Raw genomic sequence first — 13,567 nt, 5'->3', positions numbered from 1 at the left:
CATCATCATCATCTCATCATTTACTACAGAGCAGAAAACAAACCCACCCCCGACCCCCTTCCTTACCTTCACTATACACCTTTCTGGTATTTCGGGGCCGCTTGGACAAGAAAGGGATTTGGTTTTGCAAGTCTTGTTGGCTGCCCTCTCCTCTCAACAGCACCCAAGCGGGTGTTCAAAAACGACAATTATTATTGCAACCCTGCTCCATCAGGGGGCGCCCTGAACCCTAAAAAAAAAACCAGGAAAAGTTCTGATCAAGACACAAAGACAGCCGACCGGCGGCCACACGCCCCCCCCCCTCCACCTTACCCGGGGTTACCTTAAACCAATGTTTTATCAACGCAGGTTTCTCGAACCGTAACCGGGACGCGCGGTGGAAATAAGTGCAACTGGAGTCGCCTCCTTTTGTTGGCTTACGCTGAGAAAACCAGGTCTCCCTGCCGACAAATTGGGGATCGGGACGCAGGAAGAAGGGGCTGTTTTTCCTTCCACTCTCCCACTGCAGCTCGGCCAGCTTCCTTTCTGCTCTGCATGAAATGCGCGGAGTAGGAATGCGGGATCCCTCCGGTAACTTCTTGCGTTCTCTAAGGTGGGGGACGCGCAGCGCCATCAGCCGGTTTCTACACCCATGCGCAAGGAAGAGGAAACAACCCGATTAATGTGGATTAATTAATTTATTAAGCCAGTTGCGGAAAGCGAGGGAGCCAGTTTCTGCCACACCCACCCCTTAGCGAGGGACTGAACTGGCCCGGGCCGAAGGATAGCAGCAGAATAGCAGCAGCTACCAACGCTTTTCGCCCGTTTTGCAAAAATCAGAAGTATTCGGTATTTCAGCTGTTAATGTATGGAAAATTGGACTTGCACGGGCGAGCTTTCCGGGAAAGGAATAGGGCAGGAGGTAGCGCACAATGCCTGCTGAGAGGAGAGCCGTGGCTCCGTTATTTACCCCCTAGGAAAGACAATGGAACTCAATGGGTTTACTCCGGAGAAGTCATTAAGTCAGGATGGGATTGTATTTCTCTATTGAGATCAATTCAGTTTCTCGCCCGCGAGTCAAATAAGCAAAACAGATTATCATAGAAAGCTAAGAACCACAAATTGTGAATATTCCTTACCTAATGCCTTCCAGAGGGGTTGGGCAATAACTCCCGTCAGGCGGCTAGCTGAGGATGATGAAAGCTGTAGTTATGTCACATCAGGCTGGCATTAGGTTGGAGAAAGCTAACGACTCGCAACGCGTTACTCCACGTCTTCTCTCTCCTTTCCCCCTCTCCTCCCCCTCCCCCCGCCTTCGAAAAGCCGCGACAGACAGGAAGGAAGCTGGGACCAAGGAAGAAAAGGAAACACGAACCAGAGGCCTGAAGAGAGATAAAGCTTTCTGGGGCAAACTGGTTTTCTTTTTGATTCCCGTCCTCCCTTAGCATTTGGCAAGGGAGGGAGGTTGTTAATAGGATTTTGTTCTTCGAATTAAATGTGCTCGTTTTGAAAACGTGCAGGATCTAGAAAAAAACGACTTTCCCTTGGGAGCACCTGCTTAAATGCTTCCAATACTCCAGATCTTCAGTGTTCGGGTTGCAAGGTAGACAGGACGGATCCTCCCGGTGGGATCTCCTCGGGAAAGCGGTTGTGCCTCGCCAGCGCCCTTTAGCCCTTTAGCCCTTTAGTCCTCCTGGGGTTGAGTTCTTCGCAGCTCGTTGCTTAAAGGACGGCGTCCCGCTCCAGCAGCGAGAGTAAAATCCTACCTCCCCTCACCACCACTTCTCCGCTCGCCCCTTGTCTTTGCTTATCCCTCTTGAGCCCAGAGGAAAAGATCTGTCCTAAAGGCAAAGGAGCAGAAAGGACCGAAGCAGTCGGAAGAGACACTGACGAAATGGATCTTCTAACACTACTCTATCTCAGAAGTACATTCCGCTAAAATTAGTGGGAGGAAAAGCTTTCTCCGCACCTGATCTTCGCTAATGCCCCTCCGAATAAACAAAGCACTGATTTTGGAGAAAGAAAGTTTTTTTGCCTACAGGTCGTTGAATATTCATTGAGGATAGTTTTGTAAGCCAAGCCCCTACTCCAAATTCCTTCGGTTTAGTAGTCCCACGTCTTCAAAGTAAACAAACGAACAAACAAAAACTTTTGAAAGCTGTGGGATGGCTGGTAGTAGAATATTCAGCAGCTATCCCCGCTCCTTCTCCCTCCTCCAAACTGATCTGGGAATATTTTTTGGGTGGTGGTGGTGGTGGTCTGACTGGCAAAAGTAACATCAGTCATTTGCTTCCCTTCCTTAATTCCTGCAACCACCAGCATTTCAATCCGCTTCACTTGATCAATTTTATCGATGGCTTCAGGGTGGTTGAATCGGGAGCCAGATCGGCCCCCTCCGTGGAATTGAACTGGAAACAAGTCTGCTTTGGTGGTCAAAGTCGATGCTTTCAGGATCGGCCATTATCTTGCTCTCAAGCCAGAGAGGAGCATGTAAAAACCCAGGAGTACAAATCCCGAGCCGGCCATCCTTAAAATCCAGATATTTGGAATGACGATGCGCTGAAGCCATTCTGAATCGAAAGGCGTTCGGTTTTAGGACCTATTCACATCGAATGGCCTTTCTTAGGAACAAATCTGACCGTAGATCAAAGAGAGGGATCTGTAGAACTGCGATCTCAAAAACAGGAGACAGAAATTGCGCTGGGAACTCAGCTTCGCGGGAGAGGACAAAGACACGGAAGCATTCTTCCCATCTTCAGATTCCAGCATCGCCTTGTAGCGGAATACCGACTTGACACCCGTCTCCAGCCAAAGTGCCCTCGAAATGTGTTGGATATTCCGATCGTACTTAGTCAAGAACCTTATTAATTGTGCCGATAATTTTTTTTTAAAATGTAGTCCAATATATCTGGAAAGCACCAGGTGGGGGAAAACAGGCATTCGATTCCTGAATATAGAACTGGTCATAATCACACCAGAGACTTCGATCACCCAAGTCACAAGGGGTTCTTTCCATACCCGCCACAGAAGCAAACCAAGAGGCTAAGTTGGGAGTCCAGTTTGCCCCCCCCGCCCCCCCGCCCCCAAGACCCATGTAAACTGCACCAGCAATGATATACTTGGCAGTTGAAACTCTGGGTTCATTTACTGAAGGGTGAATTCTAATTAGGTCAGCGGACATGTGCTCTTGGTGTGTAAAGAGGTGTGAGGTCAGGCCTCGCTTTTGAACAACTCTTTAGCTTGAAACAAGGGAGCTGAGATGTCACAATATTTGACGTCCCCAATTCAGAGTCAACTTTAACTATGTCCAATAATCTTGGTAGCCCAATTCTAGACAGACAATTCAGGAATAAATGTTGCTGAATTGAAAGGGACAATGCCATTTTGGGGGGTCTAGAGAGTTACAACCTCTGGAGAATAATATCCACGGATCTTGGCAGGACTTAACTGCCAACTAAATTTGGAGAGGGTAGCTGTCACCTTTGCTAACTTGGTGGTCTTGGGCCAGTCACACACTCTCTCAACCCCTCACAGGGTGGTTGTTGTAGGGAAAATAGGAGGAGGAAAGTCAATTAGATATATTCACTGCCTTGAGTTATTTTTTTTTTTTAAAAAAACAATAAAAGTAGGATATCAATAAACACGTTGGCAAAGAGAGAAGGCAGAATGTAATAATTATTGGGGGATTGTCCTATTGAACTTAACTGGATTTACTTTCCAATAAATAAATAATAGCAATAAATAAACAAATCTTCACTGGCAAATAAATCACAGTCTAAGGTCAGGCTAGGAGTTTGCAGGAACACTTCACTTCAGCTGTCCACCCAACGCCCCCTCCCTTGCTAATACCCACAATTGGTTCTCAAGATCAATGGGGAAAAAATACCGGCCAAAGATATTGGGCAGGCTTGGAATCAAAGTTAGTTTTCATAACGGAGGAGCTGCGGCTGGAGTAACAGTGGAACTGCCCGCTCATCAGCTGTACAAGAGGAAAAATATTCCAGGATACGGGATGCCCAGCCTCCAAGGGGCTTGGGAAAAGGGGATATGAAAGGGAGCGACAGAATTTGCTGTTTGTGTAAAGGACAAATTAACACCTCGGGATGAAGTGAGCCTCTGATATCAACTCTCATGCATGCCCCCATCCCCCTTCCAGGACATGTTTAAAAATAGTTCCTATTAATGATTGATCAAGTCACAATTAGGGTTGATTATCAAGACACAGGAAGAGGACTAGGGGCTGGAGAAAGGAAAAAAAAACAAACCTGCCACCTGTTCTTACATTCAGCTGAGGTGCGATGCTGTAAGAACCACCAATCTCCCGCTAAAAAGCCAGGAAAGTCCCGCTGGCCTGGGGCTGTGGTTGGAGAGGCAAAAGGGACTCTTCGAAGTGTCTCCTTGGGCTACTGTTGTCACTCTTTCAGCAAGACCTTGTGCAGAACAATGGCCCCCACAACACAGAGTACCTTTGGACGATCCAGATCTGGGAGAGATCAACAGGAGGAAATCTGGAAGCCTGAATGGGCTTTTAGGGTTCTTCACTTTGGCCAGGCTGCGTCCTCAATAAGGCAAAGGGGCTTTTAAGCCCAGCCCCTGTTAATCTCCCCTTCTATCCTTAAAGGGTTTCCTCCTGTCTGTCAAAGGCGTTTCTCAGAAGTCTTCCGAAAAGTTGGGGAAATAAGGGCATAACAGAAGTGATTTAATGTCAGTGTAAAGTCTGGACACATTTTCCCCCAACCTTGTAACTTTCCTTGCTAGATTGCTCTAGAATGATTATATTAAAACACGAGGGTGATATTTTCCTCGACCCATCATTTTTTACATCGTTCTGAAATGGACTGCTTTTAGGGCCGGGCAGTCACAATCGGGAGTCTACCAGATTTCTCCATCTCCCTTCTCTTCACCCCCAAAATCAGCAGCCATCTTTCTTGGTTCTCCTCACAGAAGACCAGCCAGAGAGGTTCTTTGTGAAAAGTCTCTGGCAACTCAGGGTTTATTTCATTAGTAGGCAATGTGTTGGGGGAGTGGGAATGACCCCAGACCCGTTCAATTCTCTTCCTTCCTCCCCCCACCCCGTTGACACAGAGGCTTAATACCTTATCGCTTATAAAGTTAACTAAGGTGGGGGACGGGGACGACGGTGTTGTACACACAGATTTTCCTAAATCCTGCCCGCCTGCCTCCCTGAATACTTGTCAAAAGCTGGTCAAGTGTTAGGAAAAGAAAGGAATCTGTCCCTGGAAGTTGGATCAGACAGCTGGCTGGAGCGGGGAAGGGTGAGGTTTTGGGGACCTGGGAAACATGGCGTGGAGGGGGGTGTCTCTTTCCTTCTCACCTTGAGCCAGTCTTCTGGGGTGACTGGAAGGCCATTTGCCATTCCCCCCTCCCCGCAGCCCCTGATGACTCCGGGAGAAGCAGTAACCTCCGAGAAAACTCTGGGCAGCTGTAGAAGAAGGAAGCGCGCATACAGGCAGGCGACAGGGCCCGATGGGGGAGATCAGAGAGTCTCGTTCGGGCAACCCAAGGCCTTGCCAAGCGAGGCATAAGCTTGAGAGAAGGGATGGGGGTAACCGGGTGGCTTTAAGTCGCTGCCATTCAGGTAAGGCGAAGTCGTGAGCAGAGTCCACCAAGCTTAAAGGGGGAGGAGATCAGAGTATCAGAGCGCTGAGAGAGCGCTGTCAGGCGAGTAAGAGCCTCCCGTACAAACCGTAGTGAGGGAAGAGCTCGCTCGCATCCAAATTGCCAATAAATACCCACATTTGCAAACACATTTTAGATGTTGCTAGAGATGCTATGTTCTCATAGCCGTGCTCTTCTTTTGCAAGATTCATAGAAAAATCTCAACTTGTTTGGACACACGCGGAGAGTTAGGGTTCCCGTTTGTTTGTTTCCCTTTGAAAGTCATTTATATTGCTGCTTAAAATCTCCAAACGATGGATTAGAAACACACACACACCCATTTTGCCAAACCCCTTCTTGGAATGGAAAAAAAAAGTAGATGCAGTCTGATGAAAAGCTCTGGAAACCCGCTACAGTACCGCTTGCAACCGGGTCAGGCCGAGATATTTAACACTCTTCAAACGGGTTTGGCGATTTCTCTTTCCGTTCAGCACAGCTAACAAGATTTCCTTTCCCTGTATCATCTGCTACCACCTCAATATCTCCCCCACCCTCACGAAATCTAACGTTGAGCCTATCGCAAACTCGGTTAATCTTCTGCAAAGCCTTCCAAAATACCTAGGGGTATTAACAAAGATATTGCTGTGGTTAAAGCGATGTTTGCCTCTTGATGAGTGACTGGGGCGTGCGTGTTTTCATTCCGGACGAGTAGATAACTGCCATTTGATCCACCAAACGTCCTGGGCGAGGAAGGGGGCTAGAGAAGCCGTATATGGGAGGAGAGAGATGGATGAGGGGTCCGTGTGTGTGTGTGTTGTGTGTGTGTGTGTGTGTGTGTGTGTGTGTGTGAGAGAGAGAGAGAGCAACTGTAACCCTCCGAGCGGCGACGGCAGCAACTTCTGGAGTATTAAGCAGCGACGTTTTCTCTCCGACGCCCATTCAGAACTCGCCTCCGCCTTTTCATTGGCTGCGCAGTCCGACAGGGCGGAGCTTCATGGCCTGGAAAGAAAAGGGGGAGAAGGGAGGGGGGAAACTCCAGCGAGTGCGTAAAAAAGTCTTTGCCTCCGCGACGGATGCTCAAAAGTTCAGAAGTTTTTTTCCCGGCGCCTTTCCGAGCAGTTCGCGGCTCAAGCAAAGGAGAGTGAAGCCGAGACGGAGACCGGGACAGCCCTTCAACCCGGAGGCGTTGGAGAGAAGGTGGATCTTTCGTCCTAAGCCGAGCTTTAGACCAGAAAGGAGGAAGAGGAGGGGGAGAGAGAGAGATCCGGACCGGGGCCTCTTTCTCCACATTTTTCCCCCCTCTCCTCTCTTGCCTGCTGTTTACTTCGCCTGGCTGGGACAGCGTTGGTCAATCTGTTGGCGAGCTCCGCGGGAAAAAACAGCTCGGGAAACGGAGCGGGCTCCCGTGAGTGAGCGCCTTTCTATTTTTGTGCTCGATGGAAGTAACTAACTTTTCTTCTCGGCGGCGGCCGCTTCCGTGGAGTGTCGGCGCCTCGGTTTAAGAAGAAGAACCCAGGAGGAGGAGGGGGGAGGGAAGGAGATCGAGTCCCCCCTCTCACCCCTCCTCCCTTTGCTCGCTGGCTATTTTATTTTCTGATTATTTTTTTGCGGTCCTTTTCCTTTTGAGCCGAGGAAGGGAGAAAACCGAATAGGATCCAGAGGGGAGGGGGGGGCGGTTGGTTTACTTCCCCCCGCTTTTTTTCTTCTTCTTCTTCTTCTTTTTGGAAAAAAGGAAAATCCTGGTCGCCTCTCCTGGTTTATACTTTTTTGGCTCCGGATTTGCGGAGGGGTGGAGGGGGGAAAGCAGAGGAGGCGGCGGCGGGGGAGGAGGAGGCGGCGGCGGAGGCGGCGGAGGAGGAGGCGGCCAGTCTGCTGCTGCTTGGTCCGGCTGGGCTGCCGGAAGGGAGGCCATGCAGGCTCGCTATTCGGTGTCCAGCCCCAACTCGCTGGGAGTGGTACCTTACCTTGGCGGTGAGCAGAGCTACTACCGGGCGGCAGCCGGAGGGGGCTACGCGGCCATGCCTGCCCCCATGAGCATGTACTCGACTCACCCGGCAGCTCATGAGCAGTACCCCGGCGGAGGCGGGGGCCCCGGCGGCATAGGCAGGCCGTACGGGCCGTACCCGCCGCAGCCGCAGCCCAAGGACCTGGTCAAGCCGCCCTACAGCTACATCGCGCTCATCACCATGGCCATCCAGAACGCGCCCGAGAAGAAGATCACGCTGAACGGCATCTACCAGTTCATCATGGAGCGCTTCCCCTTCTACCGGGACAACAAGCAGGGCTGGCAGAACTCCATCCGGCACAACCTCTCGCTCAACGAGTGCTTCGTCAAGGTGCCCCGGGACGACAAGAAGCCCGGCAAGGGCAGCTACTGGACCCTCGATCCGGATTCCTACAACATGTTCGAGAACGGCTCCTTCCTCCGCCGCCGCCGCCGCTTCAAGAAAAAAGACGCCGTCAAGGACAAGGAGGAGAAGGAGCGCCTCCAGCTGAAGGAGCCGCCGCCGCCGCCGCCTCAGCGGCACCAGCCGCAAGAGGGAGGCCCGCAGCAGCAGCAGCAGCAGCAGCCGCCTCCCCCCGTCAGACTTCAGGACATCAAGACGGAGAACGGCTCGGCGTCTCCCCCGCAAGCCCTGTCCCCGCTGAGAGGAGCGCCCGTGCCCAAGATCGAAAGCCCGGAGAGCTCCAGCACCAGCAGCCTCTCCAGCGGAGGAGGAGGAGGAGGCGGCGGCGGCAGCCCGCGCGGTGGCCGAGCGCTGGGCTTGGAATCCAGCGGAGCCGTCGAGTCCCAGCCGCCGAGTCAGCACCACCCCCATCATCCTCACCAGCACCCCCACCACCATCATCCGCACCCCCACCACCACGCTGCCCTCCATCACCCCCCGGCGCACCATCTTCCCGGCGGCGGGGGCTTCAGCGTGGACAACATCATCATGACTTCCCTGCGCACCTCGCCTCAGGGCGCCCCCGCCGAACTCCTGGCTTTGCCGCCGTCCGCGGCCTCCTCCGCGGCCTCCTCCTCCTCTTCCTCGTCCACCACCTCCACCTCCAGGACAGCCGCTCTAGCCTTGAGCAGCAGCTGCTATTCCCCGGCGGCGGCGGCGGCTCAGAGCTCGCTCTACAGCGCCCCCTGCAGTCAGGGCGTCAACACCACCAGCAGCTCGGGAAGCGCGGCCTCGCCGGCGGGCGGCTGTACCAGCACCAGCACCAGCACCAGTTACCATTGCAACTTGCAGGCCATGAGTCTCTACGCGGCCGCCGGTGCGGCCTCAGGGGGAGGGACGGGGCTCAACAGCGGAGGGGACCGAAGCGGCGGGGGCCACTTGGCCAGCAGCCCCGTCGAGCCGGACCCGCTGCCCGAGTACAGCCTGGCGGCCAGCAGTAGCAGTAGCGCCTCTTCCCTCAGCCTGAGCCCTCAGGAGGGGCACCCTCAAGGCGGCGGCCGCTTGGCCTCTTGGTACCTCAACCAAGCCTCGGCGGTAGGCGAGCTGACGCATTTGGGCCCCGCTTCGGCTACGTCGGCCTCCTCCTCCTCGCCGGCGGCGGTCTACCCGGGCCAGCAGCAGAACTTCCATGCCGTGAGGGACATGTTCGAGTCCTCCCAGCGGCTGGGATTGAACAACTCTCCTGGCGGCAACGGCAGCGGCTCGGCGAGCAGCTGCCAAATGGCCTTTCCCGCCAGCCAAAGCCTTTATCGCCCTTCAGGCGCCTTCGTCTACGACTGCAGCAAGTTTTGACCGCCGGCAGCGGGGGAAGGGAAAGAGGCGCCGAGCCCAGCCAGCGAGCGAGCGGGGAGGCTGATATGAAGAACTGCCATACGGGCCCTTGCCGGCCTTCCTTCCCCCACCAAACCAGAGGGGAAAAAAAACAAAAAAACCCCAAAACTATTCCGTGCAAAGACGGCGTTTGCCCAGTAAATAATTATTAAGTCAATGGTTTGTTTAAGGACAGTGTTACACCAAATAACACGTAAGTTTGTATGCTTTTTCTCCCCACCCACCTCTCCCTTTTGCCTTATGAAAACTGCCTCCCTCTACCCCCCCGTCCAGGCCAAGAAGCGTCCCCCCCAGTTTCCATCTGCGCGCTCTCCCTGCGCCAGACTGCTTGGATGGCTGCCTGCCTTGCGCTTGACTGGTTGGATGGCGACCCGAGGAGGCGCATCCCCGCAACTGAGCGCGCAAGGCAGGCCGCGAAACGAGACTCCCAAAAACACGGGTGGGAGTTTTGCCGTTTGATTCCAGCCAGGGCCCCTCGCCCCTCTGTGAACCAGGCGCATCGCCTTTTCCAAAAAGCAGTAAGAATGTTTTTTGCCCGTTGACTCCTACGCAACCTGGATTGCGCAGTACACGTGTTGTTTCTTCTCTCCTTTTCTTCTCCTTTTCTCTTGCTCTCCCCACCACCCCCGTAAAGGACTGTTTTGTACACAAAGACTTGTTTTAAAGTGTAAATGGAACATAGTAATTTATTTTTAAATCTGTTGTTGAATCGTTCGGACCAAACAACAAAAATGTTTGCCCCACTCCTTTATCAGAAAAAAACAACAACGCTTGACTTTAAAATGACCTGAAACTCTCATTTTCTTCTTCTTCCATTATATATAAAAAAGGGGGATTGTATTAATCTTATTTTATCATTTTATCATTTTTCCTTTTGTTGTTGTTGAAGATACCCTTGAAGTTATTGACTGTTTATTAATAAATTACCATTCAATTGGACCAAGAGTCTGGATACATTCATCCCTCTTTTTAAATTAAATTTTTTAGAAATCTATCAGCCAAAAACACGAATAATAGAATTATTATTTTTAGTGATAAAACAATAGTTTTGTATTAAAAAAAAAACCCTTCTGAGTAACTGTATTTGCAAGACTTTTGAGTGCTGGCAAATCTATTTTAATTTATAGCATCACTGCTGAATTATTTTATCAGTAAGTAAACCGCCATTGATTCCATCTATTTTACCCTGTTTTCAATGGAATGCACTGTCAGATGGACTTTTGGATGAAGTTAAAAGTGACATAAAACAAATGCTCTGAATCAATCACTTGATTGATAGAATAATTATGGTTACAGTTTTGAGATTTATGTTTATTATATCTTTGGAATCTAGGAGAAAAATTCACTAGGAGAAAAATTCACAAACATCTGAGCAGCCAAGCCATCACAATTGACTTGCATTAGAACTAAAGGTCAGGAGACATTTGGCTAATTGAACTTACAGGCATTGCTATATGACGCATAAAGGAAGGCGGCATTACAGAAGTCATAAAAAGGTCCAGAAACAAATAATGGGTGTATGTAAACCTGCTATTTTTAGCAGCATTTTCTGGTTTCATGTCTGAGTATGTTTACACAGAAGTAAATGCCACTAATTTGTGCAGGACTTTTTCTTCTGAGCAAGCATGTCTAATATTGCATTGAACCTTTCTGAATGTACATCATTTTTAATATATGTTTCTCCCCCTTTCTCTCATCCTAGTATGTAAAGCCTTTTACAGCCTGTTTGACTTTTTAATAGTTATTTGTGCCTTAGCATTCTTTATTGATTATTCATTTATATGAAACACTCTTAACTGAATATTTATTTCACAAATGAAGGCAAATGTATCTGTCCCAGGATAATGTTGCGAGATGCAACCTGGGTCGGTGACGACCCAGATTGGATCCTAAACATATATTCCCCCCTACCTTTTTTCCCCTTCTAGACAAAGGGGCTATTCGTATTGTGTGTGTGTGCGTGCGCGTTATTTTTGTTTGTTTTAATTTTCAAAATGTAAAGAGTGAAAGAAGTCCAGAAGTATCATAAAGATTTCCAATATTGTTGTGGTCTAGTCTATGCTTCTAGTCCACCAAAACTAATGCTAGATTAGATTCCATAAAATCATTAGCTGATTCTAATGATTCTTATGATTGTGAGTGGGAGGAATTTTTAAGGGCAACTAGCTCACTCCCCCCCCTTCCTTCGCCTACCAATTATTTGGATTCCCACCCACCTTCTTTTATAATTTCTCTGCCCTTTTTTTTCTTTCTTAAATAGAATAAATTGCCTTGGGGGATGACTGCAGGAGCATAAGGTTAAGTCTTGTCAAATGAAGAAGCTCACCTTTAGGTCAATCCCTGAATAGAGGAGTTTGAGGGATACAAGGAAGGCCTTTCCCACAATAACTAACCAATCAACCAATGCAATCTTTTAGCAGAGAGGGACTGGTCTACCATCAGAGAAGCAGTGAAGATAAGCTCTACTAGTGTAAATTTTCAAGAGAAAGCAACCTATCAAATCGCTGATCTAATCTAAGGGCAACACTTGGCAGTAATTGTCCCTGGATTGTTAAGGGCCACAAATAGTAAATAAATTCAGACTAATTTAATTAAGAATTGATCAATCAGGCGCCTTCTTACCTTGGCTGGGCCTCCAAGGAGATAAGAAAGGAGGGCCCAGAAACAAAGGGTAGTACTATTAAATCTGGGTTTAGTTGTTTGGATTTTTATTTTTACTTCCACTAAGGAATTAATCACAAGCAATTGCAGTATTGTAGTAATTTTTTAATGCTTCTTTTTAAATTGTTTTGAAGTATTAGAAGGACAATGCACTGAGGCTGTGTATTTTGTATGTATTTTGAAGGGAACTATATTAAGTAATGTGGGATTTAATCTCAAGAAAGGAGTCACATGGAAATTTAAATTTAGAATTTATAGAACTTATCCTTGATTTTTGGATAAATTCTTATTTACTTTTGAAATAACATGGGTTACTTTTTAATTTCTTAAATACAATCCAAAGAACATGGACTAACATTTTAATCTATATAATCAGATCTCCAAATCACTTCATCGGAAGATATTTGAATAATTTGAACAAAATAGACCTATTTAAGATTTTAAATGGAAAAATAGTTTGGTTTTAACAGATTCTTGATATTGATCGGTGTCTCTTTTTAAGACGGGATCTTGCATCTAGTTGAACTGAGTGAAACAGATTTCTTACTTAGCTTTGGTTTCAGCTGGTCTCTAATAGCCTGCTTATCTGATCTACTTTTAAATCAGGCTTACTAGCCAGATTTAGAGAGCGTTGATCGTGGTAATATACTTTTTGGTTGGATTACTGTATCCCAACTTTTCTTTTGACTATGAGTGTTGAGTGGCAGGAATCTTTAGGCTTCTTCTAAAAATTATTTTGAATAGAACATCAACTTTGCACATTTTATACAATCAGTGACTATAGAATATTATGTTAACAGAATCTCATAATTTATGAGGGTCATAAAAGTATAACGAGCAAAGGAAAGGTTTGGAAAGAACCTTTGTGTTCAGTGTGTGTGGGGGTGTGTGTGAGAGAGAGAGAGAATTAAGCTTGTGTTCATCTCCATAAGAAGTATTTTATATACCTCAGTTTTAGCCAGTTTGAATCCCTTGTGTTTGTTGTTGTGCATATAAGAAGCCAAGGAAAAGAGAAGGAAATTGGACTGAAGGGATGGGGGGGATGGCTGTTGCCTTTCCATTCAGTTTCAGTTTTGTTCAAGGGAGGGGGGAATGGAGTAGGAGACAATTCTTACAGCGCTCCTCAAACCCACTCACAATTCAGCTTTTGGACTTCAGGATAGGAACCTCGAAAACTCCACTGGAATACGGAAAGCATTGTTGACCTCAACCAGCTGACACAAAGATAACAGAAAAGAGCACTTACACTTAAGGTGGTTCTGTCTCTCGGGTCGTTCATTCTTTTGGACCAATGTTCCCCCCCCCCCCAATTTTCTTCATGAGAAAAACCAGAGAGACAGTGGGGGAGACTATGTGAGTGCTCCTTTGCTCATTTAGTGGATTTCCAATGGCACGACTTACTCTTGTCTTTCCAGCAGTCACAGCCAAATCTTCTGAGGATTAGATCTGGGGACAGGCTGGGGGAGGGAGAGGAATAGGAATTCTGTTTCATCCCTGCTTTCCCTGAGAAGTACCTATAACATTGAGTG

The 13,567-nt window shown here is 48.5% G+C and overlaps 1 protein-coding gene across 2 annotated transcripts; it reads left to right on the top strand.

Annotated features, from left to right (window-relative positions):
- The first annotated feature begins 5,846 nt into the window (after positions 1–5,846).
- On the top strand, positions 5,847–10,316 carry FOXC1 (forkhead box C1). 2 transcript variants are annotated; one of them, XM_026676614.2, is made up of 3 exons: positions 5,847–8,331; positions 8,388–8,474; positions 8,509–10,316. In XM_026676614.2, exons 1-3 carry the CDS (start codon positions 7,509–7,511, stop codon positions 9,336–9,338), a joined length of 1,740 nt encoding a protein of 579 aa, XP_026532399.2. In that variant the 5' UTR covers positions 5,847–7,508; the 3' UTR covers positions 9,339–10,316. The 2 variants fall into 2 exon arrangements, with proteins under 2 accessions (XP_026532399.2, XP_087817342.1); XM_087961216.1 differs by having other exon boundaries at positions 5,847–10,316.
- The last annotated feature ends 3,251 nt before the right edge of the window (positions 10,317–13,567 follow it).

The sequence above is a fragment of the Notechis scutatus genome, chromosome 3, assembly GCF_049901735.1.
Source record: "Notechis scutatus isolate UNSWTSFEM ecotype Mainland chromosome 3, rNotScu1.2, whole genome shotgun sequence".
NCBI lineage: Eukaryota > Metazoa > Chordata > Lepidosauria > Squamata > Elapidae > Notechis > Notechis scutatus.
The sequence above is the reverse complement of the archived record's forward strand: the minus strand, read 5'-3'. Positions and strand labels throughout refer to the sequence as shown.